Source organism: Syngnathus acus, chromosome 3, assembly GCF_901709675.1.
Source record: "Syngnathus acus chromosome 3, fSynAcu1.2, whole genome shotgun sequence".
NCBI lineage: Eukaryota > Metazoa > Chordata > Actinopteri > Syngnathiformes > Syngnathidae > Syngnathus > Syngnathus acus.
In genome coordinates, this window is record NC_051089.1 from 8,531,522 (window position 1) to 8,553,002 (window position 21,481).

At 39.1% G+C, this 21,481-nt stretch overlaps 1 protein-coding gene across 1 annotated transcript in view; it reads left to right on the forward strand.

The window, feature by feature from the left end:
* Nucleotides 1-21,481, forward strand: part of spon1a (spondin 1a) — a 36,666-nt gene that overhangs the window by 11,891 nt on the left and 3,294 nt on the right. Inside the window, 7 exon segments of the mRNA XM_037248032.1 lie at nt 239-258; nt 260-388; nt 14,945-15,009; nt 17,909-18,110; nt 19,993-20,133; nt 21,103-21,178; nt 21,270-21,452. Of these exon segments, the coding sequence (XP_037103927.1) occupies nt 239-258; nt 260-388; nt 14,945-15,009; nt 17,909-18,110; nt 19,993-20,133; nt 21,103-21,178; nt 21,270-21,452 (816 nt within the window).

Here is a 21,481-nt window from a genome sequence, read left to right on the forward strand (position 1 = left end):
CGCTGCACAGAAAAATGAACATGCAACGCACATTTTTGCATAATAGATTGTGTAAGAATGTGGGGAAAAAAACACATGTTGATGAAATGACAGAGCTATTTAAAAATACGGAAAAGGCGACTACTATCACTTTGCTTTGCAGATGGGTAACCAAAGAAATCTCATTTCTTGAGCTGTGCTCCAACACACATGGAGAATAGCTAAGGGCTTACCTTGTGTGTGGGTGCCTTCTTAACAGGTCGTGCCAATCACTGGTCAAGCCATTATTGGCGCATCCCACTCGAAGAACTATGTGCTGTGGGAATATGGAGGCTTGGCCAGTGATGGGGTCAGACAGGTAGCTGAGCTTGGATCGCCTGTCAAAATGGAAGAGGAGATCAGACAAAAGGTAAGACAAAATATGAGACACCTGCTAACCCTTGCACTCTGCCAAAAATAATTGATACAAATGCTGGATTTTTCTTTCCTCACACCAAATTAATACAAGCAACTTTTCACGTAACGTTGATATCATAAAATTCTGCATAATTTCTTGAAAGGAATTTTAATTTAGGAGAACTTGTCTAAGGCCGAAGTCGTTGATTAGTGATTTCTCTCCCAGTATTCATATATACTTTATGTACGAACCTTTCACATCGTAGGTGCAGAAGCAGCTATTGATTTTCTTTGTCCTAAACCTGCTGTATTCAATTAGTGTGGCACTGTTGTCCAGACTAGTTAGATCATTCAAGTAGCTCTGTTATTCTTAACCAACTCCAGTGGGTCCCGGAGGGAATCCATTTGATGAAATGTCTTTTGAATATTACAGAAGTGTTGATTCAACACAAGTGTTTGCAAATTGGACAGCCATTGATAAAATTCATGACTAGACATCTTTGTATCGGATGTAACAAGGACTGGCAGTTTTTACCCCCCAATGGGGCTCAAGGACCACTTTCATAGTTGAGGTCCACATGCATTTAGATAGCAATCTTCGAGTATTGTATTCTCTGCCTTCTTGTGTTTTTATTATCTCCACAAATAGCATGTTATGTTCCTTCTCCTTTCCCTGTTCTCCACGGCTGTCTCTCCCACCCAGTCCTAAAATAACTGATGCTGGCAAAGCAGATGGTCTCACAGGGTGCTTATTGTTGGCTAATATTGAAGACCTGAAGTCACAGCAGATAATGAGAGCACAGTGTGAGCAACGGGGTCTCTGCCCTTGCTGACTTCTGGCTGCTCTTACTTTTCTTTCAAATCATGTAAAGCGAGTGATTAGGCGCTAGATATAAATGCACTCACTGGGTGGTTTGGATTTAACAATGTCCAGTTTGATCATCAAAAATAAACTGAATTGATAGAAAAGAAATGGGACCTTTTTGGCTGTGTGGTTTGGTCGCTGGGGTAGTCAGGAGAAAATGTCTCTGTTGTATGAATGCAGGTTGATGATCCATGAAAATCCTGATTGGTTCGATACTTGAGAATTGAGTGTTATTATTCAGAACCTTGGAGCCATTACATAATCAATCGCTTTCAATACTGTTTTATTTCAGTGATCGACGTATTTGTGTGAATAATTTTATATTTTAATTAAGTTGGTTCTGATTAAAAATATTAAAATATTCACTAGTTAATCAATAGTTCTTATTTCATTATTAATTATTTTTCACTTTTACGTGACTCATATTATTCTACACCAAGTCCACTCTCACTACAATTATTAGACACTGAAAAAAAAGGTGGACTGAATTTACTCATTTTTTTAATTTTGTTCAGTGGTTGGACTAAATAAAATCACTAAAACTGTTGTAGAATGTCTGGCGACCGTTTTGCGAACATTTGCCATCTTGAATGAGCCCTGACCTGAACGCAACATCGGCTACCTTCGAAAACACTGGCAATTCTTTTGCCACTCAGTAGTGTAGCACCTTCAAGGATTAATAGCATTCGAGACTGATGTTTCTCTGTCTTCGACAATAAAATACAAATGAGATACATGAATGGTATCCTGTTTTTAGATTTCACTTTACAAAAGACATTTTCCCTAAGTGCAACAATTCTATTTCCAGCGTATGAGCTTGGTCCAATCATTTAAAACGTATACTACTATAATGTGATGGCCTGGTAATACATATAAAATTGCATGCTAGCACCCTCTTAAAGGTAGCCTACCCATCACATTCTCTGCAATCCAAGTGAGCAATCATGCCTCTGTGCTGCGATTTCCACTGAACATAGCAGGCACCCCATTGCGGCTTCAATTTAATTCATGGCAGGTTTCCACCAGAGAGGCTACCCACATTTGAATTCATTTAATACATCTCATAGTCAGTAATGTATGTCAAATGGATACCTCACGATAGAATGCATGTAGTCACATTACTAGTTGATTTACATATGGGGGAGGGGTTGTGATGTTTTTAATTGTTCCCAGCTCACAAAACTCCGTGCATTATTGTTCAAATACTCTAATCAGAAGACTTGGCAGCGGTGAGATTGCCTGGGTCCGTCGCTGTCATACTCCCTTTCATGTCTGAGACAATTTGTAAATGCAAGCAGTCATTACAGGAGCTCGCTGGGTCTGTAATGAGAAGTCTAATGAGACTCTCTCCAAAGACCAGACACCTGGGCCAAGACCTCATGTGGACTATGAAATCTCCCATTTCCTCTTGCAGCATGGGAATATTTTTCTTGTGTAATTGGAAAATACAGATTGATTCCTCAATTTAGGCCAGTACCAAAAGGAGACTGGGAACCAAAACACAAACTGCAGAACAACGACAGAAATTGCAGATCTGTGTCACTGAATACCTCTATTAGGGACTTTGTGTTTGTTTTTCAAAATCATTTGGTGACTTTCTGTGGGGAGTAAGGACTACTGAAACCGTGTAGTGTCATGGGAGTATATTGTTACGGCTCAATGAAAACAATGTACACATGTTGGACTCAAGACAAACACAATAAGCCTCTTGACAACCTGATTTGTTTGAACTAATGGAAACATAAATAATTACGGAGTAAAAAATGAATATTTTTTCAAAGAATACATGCAATGTTTTAAGTACAATACCATTTTAAATTAATTTCATCATAGTATTCACGTGTGAATGAAAACAGTTTTGTTAACTGGGGGGGGGCATGGATATATCGTCAGCTTGTCTAAAATGGAGTCTAGGCACAGCCTAATATGTGTCCTGCATGTTGCTATAAATTCAGTCCAGTGAGTACGTTTGTTCCCCTTGCTGGACTCGTCATTTGGGGCTGGTATTTTGGGAGAGCAGCTCTGAGGTTACAGCGGTTGAAATCTCCTGCTGCAGTAAACATGACGTTTATCAATGACGCCATGCAGTCGAGCTAGCGCTATATTTTGTATATAAATAGCTGACATGAACACAGTACTGAACTCTCTTGGTAAATAAATTGGTCAGCACTTTAGCATCAGCAAGAGATGCCAGTCCAGTAGTATTTTTCCATCACCCAAATGTCTGCACACCATCTGTTGTTGATGAAGAATTAGACTTCGGCCACATTAGTTTTTGCTGACATAACTGCACAGTCCTATGTGGTAGATGGAGTGCATTAAAAGATGGCATGGCCAAGTCTGACGTTTTTGGTAATTATCCAGGTTTCCGTAAAATCAGAGCACAGCATTCCTTGATTTCATGTTAGGTGCTAATCCTGGCTCTAGGCTATGCAGCAGTGATTGCATAGCTCTAGGCTTCAGCCGAGCATGTAGGCCACCTCTCTTGATGGCGTCATCGTCGCCTTGAGTATCAGCTGGTCCCAACAAAAAATACTTGGGCTTTGTGCTTGTGCTTACAATGATGTAATTAATTATTATAATTATTATTATTATTATTAAATCATCCTTCCATAAACGTTGTTGGGCAGACCAGTTTTGGTTGGAAAAAAAATTGTCCTGCTCGTTGCCACTTCAAAAGAATCCCAGATTATGTTTGAAGCTGAAGCTTGCTAGACTTTCAACCCTCTGAGCCTTATTCGTACCTAGCAAAGATGTAAAGAATTATTTCGCAGTTCATCAACCAGAAAAAACATAAAAAAGCGTACTTTGGGCCCTTAACTGTCAGTGAGATGATGTTTATGTTTTGTTTGTGCTGGTCCACTGATGGTATAGTTTCACAAGAGCACTAAAATGTGTATCCCTTGCAGCTTATATCGCTCCTATGAGCACAAACAATGGTGATATTATACAGATACTTTACATTTCTTTTCTCACTCTTAAGTAGACTAAACTAAGGGAAGTGTGAGTCACTTGACTTGCAATGTTGTGAAGTCCTGTTATATCCCTGTGCGTTAATAGTAAAATAGTAGCCAGGTACATAAATAAAATATATCCATTTCTATGCATAAAAAAAATATACGTTTGAGTTGCGTTTGTAGTCAAAGTGCAATCTTGTATTGTCAATGACAAGAGGTGGCTCTCTGAAGTTCCACAATGGTTCAAAAAAGGAATGCAATCATTTTATTTCAGATGGGCGTCTCCTGTGCTAACTTGCTTCATGAGCCCTGCAGATATTCCTGTTTGGTATAACAAAGTACTCCAAAAGCATACGTGCATGCTTTGGATCCCAAGACGGTCATTATAATCACTCAAATCGAGCAGTGCAGCCAGAGGCGAGTACAATTTGAAATGGATGAGTGCCAACATGTGCATTGTTGGCACAGTTAACATTCACACGTGAATGTTTTTTTCATTTTTATATAGAGCACAATAAATGATTCCCTCATTCCGTCACAGGCACTCAGCGGTAGCTATATTAAAGTGAGTCCAAGGTCCAGAAAATTTACGAGGACATACAGCTATGTCATGAACAGTGTTTCTGTCGACTATTGCATTGTTTTGATTTAATTTAATTTAGTTTCATATTATGTCTTACTGTCCAGTGTACCATACTCATGTCTTGTGTGAGCGGGTTTGGGTTTTGCCTCTACCTGTTCTTGTCAGCCCTGTTCCTTGTGTCAACCAATCAAAAACCCAAAGTTATTGTCAAACTAAACACGTTGTGCATTTAACTAACCTTACTCATATTGAAATGTTAATAGCATTTTACATATACATTTATGAACTCCACTCAATATAACAACAAACCTGTGGTGGAAGACAGTGGCAGGATCTACTTTATTGCCGCAATGTTGGCAACATTTTAAGAGACATGGGCATATGCTGTAAATGAATGCAATGAGATGAACGAATGATTACGCATGTCCAGTTCCAACCCAGTCTGCTAGGAACTCTGCTCACTGCTTAACATACATTTGTGTGTTCAGCACTAATTGCAGTGTAATAAAACGGTCCCGGTTTGAAAGCTGTTGCAGCAGCAACCGAGACAAGCAGATAGAGATCTTAGATTAGACACACTGATTCTGCGGACGGGCTACTTAAATATGGAGGGGATGTGTTCTGAATATTTGTCAGATCTTTATAAGATCAGGCAACTAAACACAATAAACCTTCATTATAAATCTCTGTGATCTTTTATTCATGAGCTAGACCTGATAAATCTGTTTCCGGTAATGACCGGGCTTGTTATCTTGTCCTTATATGTAAATGAGACCATGGTCATGTCTCCTTCCCCCGTGACACCACTTCATGAGTTCTTTTGTAATTTGGATGGAGCTGGAAATCAAATCGAAAGTACGTGCTGGAATTTTATGCTGTCAATTTTGAGCTGACTGACCACAAAATTACGTACACCTTCACCACATGATCCAGTCCATCCATGGTATATCAAATAAGTCTTTAATTCTATATAAATAAGCCTGAGATTTTGTTTTATATGTGTAAGACTATATGTTGTGAATGGTAAAATGTTACTGATAACATTGACCTTGCATGTTTAGTTGACAAAGGTTGACCATTTAAAGCTGGACCAAATTAATTCACCTACTATTACTTACTATGGGAAATAAGATTTAGAACCTTTGAGTAAATGCTCATTGGATGTTACACTGTAGAGGTATTTTAGGTATTTCTCACATTGCAATTTAAAAAAAATTCCATCAAATTACTTAAAGAATTGGCACATATGATAAAAATGTACGCTATCGCGAATGCTCATTTTTCATTCAAAACATCCTGTAGACGTGCATGTCATTAAGTGTATCAGAGAGAATATCTGTGGTTGCGCATATGTTTATGTAAATTAATGTATTCCTGTTTATGTTACGCATATTCTGTCTTCAAGGTAACACAGAGTTTATGTCTCAAGTGAGTTTAAGACTAATTAAACTATTATGTATTCTGGTGCATAGTGCTGGAGATTGCTTTTCGCAAAGGGCATCCTGTATGTGATACATACGTACATAGAATAACATAGTAAGGTTCAGTCTGAATTGGCAGGAATTGCTTTTTGCTGCCCCATAAATAGTCACTGACCATCGATCTCCTCATGGAACAAGGATTGTGGAAGATAGAAAGGAAGTTATAAAATTGGAGGAAAGGCACAGAGTGGCAGACAGTTTAAACTGGGTCATTAAAGGCCGTTTGCTCAAGTCTTCTGTAATAATACCTCACTGCCCTGGGCCTGCCAGTTCGTGTGTGTGTATGTGTGCGTGCGTGCGTGCGCGTGTGTGTGCGTTCAAGGCCTCAGGTTGTCAACTTCCATGCATGTATGCCAGGCAGGACTACAGACATCCAGACTGCACTTCAAGGCTCAGCGATCACCATTGAGGTTGACCACGCTCAGAAAATCAATCCCCAACTCTCCAGAAACGTAGAGGCCGCTTACAAACCGGCCTACTTCAAGCCCCACCGATTCCCTTTGCTCTCAGGAAACGTTCTACCGTCCTCTCGAGCGAAATCGCTGGGATGAGAGCTTTGCTCGATTCAACTGCAGCCAGTTCTGTGGCGCAACATGAGGGAAAGTCAGTGGAGATTTAATTAACACCTGAAGGCTGTGCAAACCTTTGCGCGAGGCACTGATAACAGCCAGCTTGCATCGCCTTAAAATTTGCACCAATTGGCTGTCTATTAATAGGAGACTGTGCTGCGACAGACGGATCTGCGATGCTTGAACAGACCTTTGATCACAACATCAGAGGAGCTTCATCTTATCCAGAGAAAAGATATCTTTAGCCCGAGCTGGACCTTAGCTTATAGGCAGAAACATCCAATAATTCCATATAATTGTGTTATCCGTAGGGATATTTGACCAGTTTGGATAAGTGCTCTGCTATCTAGGGGCCGTGCCAAATGCTTTTAGTTGTCCTGCCAAATGCACACAAATCAGCGGAGTTGTTTACTACTTGCCTTTGGGGACAACTGAGCATCTTTTTATATGTTCAACCACAAGACAGACAGGATGTCAAGTCTTTTTTTTAAATAGTAATCTATTAGTTCAGGGCTTATTTGCTTAGCACAGTGCTCCAAGGTAATAAGCTCTCCGAATAATATTAATCGTCAGAACGAATTTTTGCATGGTAATTAGCACTAATGATTATTTTAGCATGGTGATTATTGGTGGATGTGCTGTGGTAGTCCACAGCAGAAGTGGAAAAACAAAAGGGCCAACTGCTTCTGTTTGACATGTATGTTCTCCGACTGCTACGACACAGTGCTCATTTCACACTGAAAGTCGCAATGTATGGAAAACATAGGAATTCACATGTTTGTGACTCTGAACACTTGTGTATCAAATCATTGTTCCTAATTGAAATGGAAGGAAATGCCGTTAATTCCGTTCCAGGAAAAGAAACAACAAACTTTGGCATTTTTTGTTTTTTTTAAGAAGGAGAGGGTGTGCATCTCTAAAATAAAATATGATTCGATAGGTATACTGACACATGAAGTAAAAGATCTGCTTTAGTTTTGAATCCAAACCGATTCAAACAGTTTTTTGTTACATCATTAGAAAAATAGCACTACAGTGTAGAACCTTTGAAAAAATTGAGTAATAGTTTAATTAAATAAAATGTAAACATATTGACAGTTATGAGTCATGATTTAGTGCCAACCCAACATAGTTTCTGTAATATTTGTACTTTTTCTTAGAAGACGAAGAGTATGTGCCTTTAAATCTGTCTAACACTGCGGTTACACCATTTTTGTTCAAGTAACTAATACTTAAAGACTTGCAAAACCCTGACTATTGAGTTAAGGTTCTGTCTGTCACATCTCCAGTCCGCTCTGGCCCTGCTGGCCAGTTGACGCGCCCACTGTGCTAATCGGCGCTGATCGGCGCTGATCGCCACCACCTGTCTCGTGTTACCCACTGGTTAGGGCATGTATATAGACGGCGTGCACTCGTCAGTACTGTTTGTCTGCCTTGACACACACACGCCTGCCACCCTTCTGATACGCTGTGTAACGGTACGCCTGGCCGGTTCGTTCGCTTGCTTTACCCCTGTCTGCCAACACGACGGCCCTCCTTGTCTCCTTTTCCCATTTGGTTGTCCTGCCTTGTTCGTGACAGGTTCTGACCTTGCAGAGGCTACAGATCAAAATCCATTTCCAATCAAGCAGGAGGAGAGTATTTGATGAATTGTACTTTCTCAGTCTTGCATAATGATCCAGTGATTGTGTTACCTCATACCTCAATTTTGTTGAATTTGGAGAAGCTTTATCATCTTTGTATAATAGAAACACAAACCTGAGTGTCTGTTTAAGAGTGTGCTTTTTTAAAGCAAGCAAGTATATCTGAGGAATCCTGCAAGTCCTGATTAATTCAAAATTAAACTGCTCAAGAGAAGCAACATATTCGATCCACCCACCCACTCTCACAAAAGGTGCCATTACCGCTTGCAGTAGATTTATTTTGTAAAAAGGGTGGCCCGTTAAGTAGAAATAAGACAAATCATGAACACGGGTTGAACAATAAAATTCCATTCACCATTCAAAGATAAATCACAGCTCTTATTTACGCCCCAGACAAAGCGGAACAAAGAGGAAACAAACATTGCTGCATTCTTAGGCGGTAGCCTTGGTTTTGAAATAGAAAATTCACTTGTGCTCATTGTTGATAAGAGGTGCACACATTATTTGTTGAAATTTCACACACCGAAAAACAAGCAACATGTGAAAAGGGTCAACATCTCTCCTGAGTTCACAATGCTTCATGTTTTGGGATCTTTAAAACTTATAGTACTTAAAGTTATGCACAAGTTCAAACTTCAAAAAACAGCCTAAGGAGTTGCTGTCGTGGATGTTAACTTTTTATAGCTGATGTCGTGTTATCTTCTTCCTCAGTTGAGTCTGATAAGTGCATTTGCCCAACAGAACGTCATATTTGAATGTTTGAAGAAAAAAAAAATGTTTTAGCAGGAACACTGCAATTTTTTTTATTGATTTAGAAAGAGTGGCTTTAAAAAGAGCATGGGCAATTATGACATTAGTCTAATGATACTGGAAATTACACTTAGAGTGCCTTTAACACAAGCTTTGTTGATTTCCTTCTAAATTCTCAGTGGGAAATGTTTTGATTTTCATTTCTGATCGACAAACGGCTTCTTTGTCACCCAAATGTAAATTTAGGCTATTACGTGTTAGTGTAATAAGCAGACATTATTAAACAATATTAACACCACAAATCTGTTTTTGTGATGATGCCAGTTTGAATGTCGTCACTTGCCCAAGAGAGAATTACAATTATTAAATCAAGCATTGCAAATTAAAGTTCACTGCACTTGTCAGGACTACTAGATGGAAATTAGTCATGCAATCTGATTTTTTTGTGTCTCCTCTAACAGATGTGAGCAGTTTTTAGCCCTGCACATGATTCCAATCAAGCTGAAAAAGAATAAATGCTTTGCATAACGCCTCTTTTTTTTTTTTTTTTTAATGTACAGCGCAAAACTCACTGGCTAAGCCAGCTTTTTCGTAATAACAATGAAAAGGACAACAGTGATACATTCAGTATATCAAAAAAAAAAATAGCAAGCAGCACCGTTGAAACAGTGTACCAGGAACACATATATCTGTGTCCTGGTGGGTATTTTTCCTTCAGACACCCATTACTTTTAATAAGAATGCTTTATGATTGTAGCATCAAATGCTGCTTTTGTATGACCACATAATATCCAGCAGGCCACATCTGAGCTCTTTTGTTCCACATAAAGTGCTGCCCTAAATCTAGCTAAAAGGGTCTTGGTACATTTTTTTGTGCAGGTCTACCCAATGGACACACTCTTTCAGTAGTAGTGGAAAGAACTCATTTCCATTTTCTTTTTGTCACGACAGTTTGATTAAAACCCATGACTGGCTTGACCACACATTGGTAAACAAAGGCAATACTTCCTAGCAGTTGCAACATTTAGTCAATAAAACTAATCATGTTCTCATTCGGACTCTGCTTACCACTTGTCTTGTTAGTGATTTGTGTCTTGTGCAAATATAGCTTGGTGGTTTTATCACTATGGCTTGGCCATCCTGCGTTGATAATGACAATTGATTCAATCCAAACCTTAATATCACACGATATACATCCATCCACATTTTGTGTGATTGGTTGAATTCCAAATTAAAAGACTATATTGGTTCCACTGTGTCACTCATAAATGATGTTATACACTATTCACATAGTCGCTTTAAAGTTTAGTGGACCAAGAAAAGATGCAAAAGTTCAAAACTTCCCATCATCCTTCAAATGTTTGAGATGAGTCTGTTTGCCCTCTAACTTTTTCTGATCCACTGAGACGCCTGGGACTGCATAAAGTGCTTTGCATCAGTGACACACACGCACACATGCAAGCTCAGAATGACTTGCAGTGTGGAACACGTCGCGAAGGCCATTAATGCACAAGCATGCATGTAATCTGCCTTTGTGTCAATAAAGGATTCAGGTGCAGTGAACACAAATCACACCCATGGAAATTTACACAAGCACTGCTTTAAAGAAAAAAATAGATATAACTTGCAAATTTGAAACTTCTCACTGCTCTCAAAGACTGTTGACGTGTCGAACCCCCGCCCAATTGAACAATCAAATCGCACACAACTTTCCCTCCAGGATTGAGTGTGAACATATTTCTGCTTCAAACTTTTTGTGGCTGTCTCGCTTCTGAACTTAAATAATAATGATATGCTTTTCTGCAAATTGCGACACCCAGGGAAGATGAATTTGTTAGCTAGCTAACAGCGTATTGTCGCGAGACAAGTAATCATAGTTACATAACAATTGCGCTGGATGACCAAAAGAGTTACACATGCTGGAAAAATCAGGAAAAAGGAAATAGTGAAAGAAATGTTTTCTGCTGTATCACCACATTTGAGTATTAACTTCCCCTCGGTCTTTGCACATTCAGCGATTATCGTCAAACATAAAACAAAAATCACATTTATATTACAGTTTTTTAATTTATTAGTCCATTATGCATGAAAGAACACCTGCACACTGTCGTTTTTATCTTACATTTACCTTCATATTTTTGCCAGTGTTTCACGAAACCCCTTTTTATAAATGTATGCCTTCCGAGTGACGAGTATCCAGATAATGATCCTGGCTGAATCACGCACATAAAACCACTCTGTTAAAGTCTCAGCTGGACTCCAGTCAGTCATAAATGTATTAGCCAGATGTAAAAGCTGTCACAGCCGTGCCAGATGCTCAGAGTAATGGTTCTCAGTTTGATCTTGTTAAGAATACTACATTGAGTTGTTTTAAAGTAGCCTACTCAAAATAAGAGTGAGACTCAAAATGGGTCCTTGTTGCGTTACTGAACAACCACCTTTATTTCCGTGTGTGTATGAAGTCAGCCCTGCTTTAACTTGGTCTTGAAATGTACAATGGGAAAATAGAACGTCTAAAAACTATTTTACAGATGTTTAATTTCCCAAAAATGATGATTTATTACCAGCGTTTTCGGGTTCCATTCGATTGGAGTAAAAAATAATGTGGCTTCGTTTTTCAGCCCATGATGTAATGTTTGGCTAAGATGTTGTGAAACGTGGTTATCTTAAAATATGCAGCTTTGCAACTCGCAATTTAGGATAACGCTTCGGATTATATATTTAGATGAATTATTGAATATGCATGGTGTTCTAATGACAAATGCTCTTGCATTACTTTGACAAGCACTTGTTGTATTGCACAAATTAATCCCTACTGCAGATACAAAATGTGCTTCTGTCTAACAATGATCCATGAAAGTAGCGAATATGAAATAATTGATTTTATTCATTTATTTATTTATTTATTTTTGTTTTTGTAAAGGAAGCACAGAGAAATAATGGTTAGGATGTGTTTTTTGGAGTAAGGGGATCTGAGATCCAGATCTTCAGGTACTCTTTCCTCCAAACATCCCCAAAACTTGCTTCTTTGGTAAAGTAAGGATTGTAATTTTATCAAATTTATTTGCTTTGTGATGCGTTCGGGAAACTAAAGACCAGATACTGAAGGAATGGGGTCGAAATACAAAAAGTCCTGCCTCGCTACAAAACAGATATGCTCAAACGTCATTGAATAAAGTACATAAGCAGACAAGTATATTCACATATTAAATCAATAAAAGAAACATTTTAAGCATATAATTATACCTACACACCAAATCAATAAAGAAGACATACACATTCTCATAAGTCTAATCTATGCAATATAAGCAACATTTAAATTACATCGCATTTTAATTTAGTGCTAAAAAACTATCCTCAACAATTCTTCTACACTAAACTTGCTGTAAAGACAGAGCTTCTATCGTAGAAAATGCAACCAAGCGATATATTGACTTGGCTCTATATTAAATTGACAAAAGCAGCGCTGATAATTAAACTCATACAGCATGAAGCGCTGGGGACATCACTATAGGCCTCTGTTAGCAGTGCGGCCAGCTTACTTATAATCATTAAAATTGTGTCCTATCTTGTCTTTTACACAAGAGTCGAAGAAGCGAAGAAATGCAAAGTTTAAATAATACAAATCGTAAAAATCCAGACGCCAAAGAGCCTAAATGGTGAATATCAACCGTTTTCTGTTCAAGCAGAAGTAAAGTAAATATTTTGGTAGCTGCATCATTATAGGGTCAGTAGACACATTCGGATCACAAATCTGAAAAGCCCTTAGTGGGATAACCTAAGATAAAGATCTCTCTTTGGAAAAGTGTTTACCCTCATTCATTTGAAATTTGCCATATCAGTGTGCTTCACATCTGCCTTCAAATACACAAAGGCAGCATCACCTTAACCATGCCTTTAACTATAATGACAGATGTATATCACAGCTATGTTTATCATCACAGGGCAGAACCCTGTTGTTTTCATGTTGGAAGGTAATGCTTTTGGTCTATGCCTGCTATTTGAGCTCAAACATTTTTTATCAAGCAGCATTAATGATGTTGAAACATAATAAAAGCCTAAATTGGTTGTGAAAGGCTTGCCTGCAGTTGGGTCATCAAAGCACATTTGATGAAAGAAACGTTTTATTCTTATTATTACTTTTACTCTTAATTAAAAATCCCAAGCATTACAAAGGAAATCAACTACAGGAATATTGAGATTCTGTTAATTCCAGATGTTTACTACTTGACGGAATAAAATACTATAAATTAAATTGCCACGGGTTTCTTGGGATTAGTTTTAGTAAAAACAACAAAGTCAGTAATACTTGTTAAATGGGCAATGTGATCAGAGGCTTTACTGTCTGTGCAAGAGAGGTAATGATGTGTTGTATGGAGACAGTCATTAAATCCATAAATCTGCATGATACAAGTCATTAAACTTCATGTCAAAGTTATGTCAAGTAGTAGAAGCACTTTATGATAATATATTACACACACATGCAAGGACGCACACACACACGAATTGTGTCATTTATATTACTGTGGACATACTTGTGGGAGTCCATATAATCGAGTAGTGAGCTTTTTCAATTTTTTCATGATTGAGCTGGGTGATGGATGTTTTGTTAAATGTTGTTAGTGAACATAACAAATATTTTTTTTTTGTAAAAAGCCACATGTCAACCTGAACAAAATCTTGTGAGGCAAGCACATGACATGAAATCCGTCCCTTTTTAGTGATTGAATCTCCTCTTGACATTTCAGCTTGCGCAACAGGCGAGTCGAGGAGTGTCATTGTCATCAAGGCTTTTGATGTGTCCACTCATTTCGACTCAGTGTTTTTATGTGCGACCTGGTTCTTGTTCAAATATTATCTTGTGCAGCACAATTATTATCTTTGCTACTGTTAAATTAATCTTATCCCCCAAAAAGCAGTTCTTTCATGATACCTCCCTTTAGTTGATTTTCTTTTAAACTATTCAAAGTTCAAGTTTTAATCAAACTACTTTGATGTAGTTCGTAAAATCAAGTATTAACACAACAAACAAATTTGGGTGTGGCCCAAATCGTTGTTTCACAGTAACTCCAAAATTTTTACCTTGTAGTGGGAAATTAAATCAAACTGACAAATGAACAAGCTGACCTGACACGCCATGTTAACAATTTCATAAAAGTTTCTGATGAAGTCACTTGAGAACGAGCCAATAGAAAGTCTTTGGAAAAGGGCAGGCACCTTGTAAAATTAGTGAGGCAAAATATGATCCACTCAAGTAGTGGATGTAAAGATGAAAAACAATTATCCCAAATAATCAGTCAGCACAAAATGGTTAGCAACCATTAGCATCCTAATGATAAACCCTGTGCTAAACTGTGCCTGTTGCTGATAGTGCAAAAAATCATAACATTAATTCATAGCTTTGGTGACATCACCTCCCTCTAGTCTCACTAAATTCACTTTTCTCACAGGAGTAGTGGGCCTTCAGTAAAACCCTTGAATTTGAAATAGGATTAGTCTTCCATGTTCGCTGCAACCTGTCAGATTTATTGCAGTGGAATTCAATAAATCAGAGCATTAGCCATTCTGGTGATGTAATATTTTTTTCATTAGGGTTTTATTTCAAATTTAGTCCACAACTGACTGTAATAGTTTTGTATTATTAATACATCACATTGATTCAATTTAAACATTCAGCAGAGAAAGCGACTGGTTCAACAGTGTGTTCCCTTTCTTTTTCAGGGTGATGATGTCCTGACCGTCATCAAGATGAAAGCGCAATGGCCTGCTTGGCAGCCTCTTAATGTGTAAGTATCTTGTGTCATTTACACTTCTGCACTAAACAGACGGATCAGTTCATGCTGTCTCAAGGTACTTATTTGCCCCTCAAGAGGCTGCAGTGAGCCACAATAGCGTGAAAGAGTCGTATTATTACCAGAGGGCTGGGCTATGATGTGGTGGCGCCATGAAACTAACAACCTCTCTTGAGCTTTTCGCCTAAAGATAGTGAGTCTAACGGTAGAGAGAGTTGTTAAGACTAGCCACCCTGCAGAAGTAATTGGTCAGTACACTTTTGAAACGGCTTCCTATTGTTGAGGTTGTCAAAAAGTGAAACTACACTTGCCTCATTCATCTAATGATGATGGAAGATGTTGCTATAGAGAGAACGGCTCATTCACACAGTAGACTATTGAGGCGGGAAAAGAAACTAGATGCAGTGCCCCTTTCAAGGACTCTGGACAGAGGAAAGCATAGAATTGAACTAAAACCTTTTAATTTCTATACGTTTACTTCTGAATCGTTCCGGAACTCATTTGGACTAAACTCAGTTAGTTTGTCATATCTTGTTTAGTAGTCACGGAAGTATACTTGGCTCTTAAAAGTAAGTTTCTGGAGTTAAGTGAGACCTTAACAAATTTTGTAAGACCCCAAAGGATTACTACTTGGCGTGTGTTTTTTGTGCCTACTTTGCAGAATTTAATAAAAACAATTATCACTATAATATCTGTGATCACACAAGATGTGCGCATATCACGCAATGTCTCAATGCTCCTCACTGGCGGAAGTACTTTTGTTGACAGTCTTTTGTTACAATATTGTATCACAACATTGGTTCTTCTTATAAGACAGTTTTATTATGTTTAAATACTACAATATTGTCGGACCACTACAGCGAAAAACATTTTGCAGTACGACCTATATTTTTGAGGCCAGTTAAGCATCTTCCAAGTTGGACCCAGTACTTGCTGATCAGTACAAACCCATCCCCGAAACTGCCGTCTACCGCATTCTTCCAGGGTTCATTAGCCCCTAAAGCTATTTAATCTCTTATTCATGAGAAAAACAAGATGCTTGTTGGCTCAGCGTGCAAAGAACTTCAATGGTAACAACCTGTGCAATGTTGTTTACTACCCGAGCAAAAAGGCCGATGACTTTAATCTCCAAAGGGTATTGCATAGCCAGGAATAGATATCCACCAAGAATAATTAGCTTACTCCTTGCTGTATACACAGACAATACATTGTTGCATTCTGAAATTGCGTCCAGAAACAATAATGGGCGTGAGCATGACAAGGGACTGAGACAAGAAAAACGTGTCTTTTACTCAGACAACGGCGAGATACGCTCGCAAAGCCCCATGACATTGTATTATCTTTGTGATATTGATGCATTGTTTTTTAATGTATTTTTAATGGCTAGGTGCTGTAAAATATCAAATTCACAAGGAAACAATACACTCTGATGTAGATGTGCTTTGATTGGAAGGATAAAGTGTTGACAGAGATTATGATGAAAAATCCAACTTTGCAATTCAAGCAGGGTCACTCCAAATGACCCATGGCGTACTAAAAAGTCACTGCTGAATAATCAGCAGAGATTGAAATGAACTTCAGTTTGCTGACAGTGTTGAAATACAATGAGAATTTTATTCAAATCGTGACATTTGAATTTCTTTCCATGTACAACTTTTTTGTTAGTCTCACATTGAGCTTCTTGAATAATCAAGTTTGGAGCACAGCGGAAGCTGAAATGAACCTGCGGGAAAGTGCACCATCCCTCTTTCACCTCCAAGCAACAAAATGCAGAAACATTTTCACCTCAATTTTTACTTGTGCAAATTGATAACCTTTGCAGGGCACAGCAAGGATTCCATGAATTTTGGGATGACAAAAGTGGTTTACTGAGGTAGTCTGCGGTGATTAACGCCCTCCTCGTGTGCAACCAGCCTCGCTCTGTCTCTCCTTTGCTGTCAGTGACTTCTTATGGAGCACAGGTGGTGTCGAAGATAAATGTCAAAGTTCCTGTACTTGCTGAGAAAAGTGTAGACTCGGGTTGGATGTTCCCAGGGGATGAAGGCTGTTCCTTGCCTTCTGGGGCCATCATTAACAAGAGTTCTCAAGGAGAAGACTGAGTGCACTAAAGTCAAATTTATTAATACTAAAATGAAAGGTGGGAAATGGCGATGACTTGTTAAGTGTCTATATGACACTGAGTATTGTTTCACGTCTAATGTGTACATCCTTTTAAGTAGTTGAGCTGCCAGTCATAGATGAAGAGACGAGCAGATATTTTTCCCGTCTTGACGTACAGACACGCAACAATACAATGCTACTGGTGTGTTCTGTCTCACCAGTTACTGATTGACAGAGGTAGGAGTAAATATCAAGTTGTAACCTTCAAGTCTCAAGCAAGTCACAAGTTATATTGGGGGAAAAAAAGCAAGTCGACTCATTCAATCATTTCTCGGTTAAGGCAAGTCGTAAGTCAAGTCTTGAAATCTTGCTCAGTCACAATTGGAATGATTAAGAAAAAAAAATCTCTAAAAGTCTCTAAAAGTTAAATCAACATAAACATCTCTAAAAATTCAACCAACAACTTAAGAGCATGAAATAAATGTATCTACTTAAATTGGGTAAAATTCATTTTTTTTTTGTTTTAATGAGTGTCACATTGTTACTGTGATGATGAATATCGAAATATGATGAATGTCAGAGTAAACATCTACAATGATTTGATTTATAAACTAGAATAAAATATGGAGAACAGACTCATGATGAGAAAAGTACTCAAAGTACTCAAAGTCATAAATGTGAAAAAGTTCTGTTTGGGAGTTTGACTGGTAAATAACCTCAGTGGATGTGGTAGACTTTAGTTGCCTTCTGGGGTTAGAATACCCAAATCCTAATTTTTAATTTTCATTTCCAGGCGAGCTGCACCATCCGCTGAGTTCTCTGTTGACCGTACCCGTCACCTCATGTCCTTCTTGACTATGCTGGGGCCCAGTCCCGACTGGAACGTGGGTCTATCTGCAGAGGACTTGTGCACCAAAGAGTGTGGATGGGTTCAAAGAGTCACCCAGGATCTCATCCCTTGGGATGCAGGCACTGACAGTGGGGTATCATACGAGGTCAGTGAGACACGTATAATCATCTTTAGGATATTTATGATGCTGTGCAGCGAGACAATTTGATATACCCGTCTCTGATTTGGATTGTGATGGATATTTACAGGAATGGCAGTCGGACATAACAAGGTTTGAGAGGGCAAGAACAGAGAAAAAAAGATAGAACAGAGCAAAAGGCAACAATTGCTCAACATTAAAGTTATATAACAGCTGTGATGTTATGCAGGAGTTTCAATATTGTGTGGACTGGGTAGGCAACACTATGAGGAAAGGGTGCAATGGGCAGCAAATAAGACGGGACAGTAGAGGACAGGAGAGGGGTAACGAGCCAGGCAGTTCAAAGTGGAGGTGGCTATGCAATGCAATTTGAGTGTAAATTAAAGGACAGTCCAGGAAGGTAATATAATCATGAAGGTTGCGATAGCAATTAGAAAGTGGCCCCACACCAGGTGACTAAATCCCATAGGCATGTATTTTCTGAAATATACAAGTGACAGCATCGTCACACATGTGTATCAGTCATTGGACGGCAAGAAAGCAAGCGGGTCCCACCTACCACCTATGAGAAGAAAACGGCTCTGGATTTTGTGTTTTGGGTCACACCCGGCCAATGAGAATGAGCCTGGCCTAAGGAGTCACGCTCGTGTGACTTGACTTTCCATCTCCCACCTTATTAGTATGATCACCGGGTTACCTGATTAGAAATTGGGGTCACTGCACTGTTATTTGTGTAGCCCACAGTGCAGTGTAGTGCATTAAAATTAGAGGGCATGTGAGGCTGGAAGGCTCACTAGTGACCTTCAGCCTGCCCCCACAGTACAAACCACATCCCCCGGGGGGGGGCCCTTCCAAAGCATGTACCTAAATGCATGTGGTGCTTTAAAAGGAATGGGGTATGGCTCGGGCAGTTTTATTCACAACAGCTTAATTGCTGATTTTGTCGATCCCCAGAACATGAGTTCTCGTCTATTCCAAGCTTCTTTTCAACTCAACTCACCCAAACTGCATTTCCTGCTCATAGATTTTCAATATTGAAGTGCTAACTATTCACCTTTTTAAATCAAATCCTCCCACATTGAAGCATCCAGATCGGTATTCTGATTTGCTGTGCTCAAGGGCACACACTCATTATGCCGAAAGCATGACATAATGCAGCGTTCAAGTTGAAAGTGATCGACCTGGCCGCCAAAAAAAGGTTACGGCGCCTTTGCTCGGGAGTTTGGAGAAAACAAATCAATGATAGTTTTTGTCTTCTCTCGTAATTTTCAGTGTATAATATGTGCATCTTATAAACCTGTGTGCTCAATAGAGCAAATTTTAGGACAATTGTATTTTACTTCCATCAGCAGTAGAATGGCATATAGATTACCAGCAAAGTAAGGACAGAGGAACAAAACATAAAATTTGCTGAAGATCCAGATGCCCTACCCTATCATTTTGAAAAAATCTGACTCGTAAAATATATTATTACCACAGGTAGGACACTAGTGTTTGCCCTTTATGGCCTCTACTTTCAATCGAGTGCACTTGTTTCACACGATTTCAGACCTTATCAAAGCACAGAAGTCACAAAAACTTGCTTTCTCCACTTCTTCCCCCCAAATAACCCTCCTCTCCCTCTCTTAGAAGCATTGTGACCTTGTCATTACATTTCGTCTTCCTCTCCCCCCCTATTTCTGACTATCATTGCCTGCCTCACTTCTCCATATATGCACAGCCAATCTGCAACAAATCAAGCTTAATCATCTGCCATCAAAGAACTGACAAGGACGTCTTCCTGTCCTGCCATTTACTATGTGCCCTATGTCAACACTAAGAGATTTATTTATATGTGTAGACCAAATTCTGATTCCATGTTTGAAATCCTTGTTTTGTTTTTCATCAGTCTCCCAACAAGCCTACCGTTCCTGAAGATAAAATCCGTCCTCTGACCAGTCTGGACCATCCTCAGAGCCCTTTCTATGACCCTGAAGGAGGAGCTATCAGTCCTGTTGCCAAAGTCATAGTGGAACGTATTGCCAGAAAGGTTGGTTGGCATGCTAGTCACATGCCTGCACTCAACATAACAAAACAGCGGTATGATGCCAAACATGATGCAAGCGGTGAATTTCAGATGTACTTCACAGTTTTATTTTATTACCCAAACCTAATGCACCATCCCGCTCTGGCTAAAAACAAATTAGAAAATACATAAAAATTAAATTGGCTTCTCTTTATTTTACATTTTGCACATCAAAGTGGTGAGGACGTGTTACGTGTTGCACTGGACAAAAAAAACACACATTTGTAAAGGTGGGTTGTGCCACTCTATTGCACCACTTGAAAAGAAAAAAAAATTGGTGAAAGAAATTTCAAATGGAAAATATATACCATGGTGCCTGTGTGATAAGTCAGTTTGATTTGGTGTCCTGGACAATGCGGGTTATTTTTTCTTTAAATTTATATTTTCTTATACTAAAGATAGATCAATGTGATTCTGCTGCCGCAGTAACAAATCCCCAGAAAAGCTTTGTGGCTTCTGGTGGTACTAAACAAACCAGTAAGATAAAACCAAAACATCAATACCTGCCGGGTATTGCCTGGCCGGCACAACCTTTGTAAAAGCGAGTCACTGAGGTGAAATAATCTTAAATCTCTGATATTTGGGTGGTTCACTCGCCTGACTCACCTTCTGTGCAAGGAGTGTGCTTTCAATTCCCACTGAGTAATGGTGTGAATGTGAATGGTTGTCAGTCTCTACATGTGCTCTGTGAGGGATTGGCGACCAGTTCAACTGGATAATGTAGAAAACGGATGAATTGGACGTAAGAATAAAAGCACTTGAGTGGCATCTAGAGGCAGGTTTCGGGATTTTAGATCAATTTCTGATGTACTAACCTTAGTCCATCTTGCCTCCTAACAAGTCTGCTTTATTTACTTTATCTGCCCTGCTTCTTATCATAGACCAGGTTAGAATAAACGATTCATAAAAAGAGTGTTCTGTTTAAATCCACAGGGCGAACAATGCAACATTGTGCCAGACAACGTGGATGACATTGTGGCGGATATCGCCCAAGAGGAGAAAGATGAAGGTCTGTATCCAAACCATCTCTCGTTTACACTAAAAGCTTCGCTTTTGTAACGGGGCTTATAATGTCTCCATCATTATTTCACACCCAGCAGACGACACCCCCGAGACCTGCATCTACTCCAACTGGTCTCCATGGTCAGCTTGCAGCTCAGCGACATGTGAAAAGGGCAAGCGGATGAGGCAGAGGATGCTCAAGGCCCAGCTGGATCTCAGCGTTCCCTGTCCACACACGCAGGATTTTGAACCTTGCATGGGCCCGGGATGCAGTGACGAGGGCACGTATTTGACAATTCAAGGTCACAGA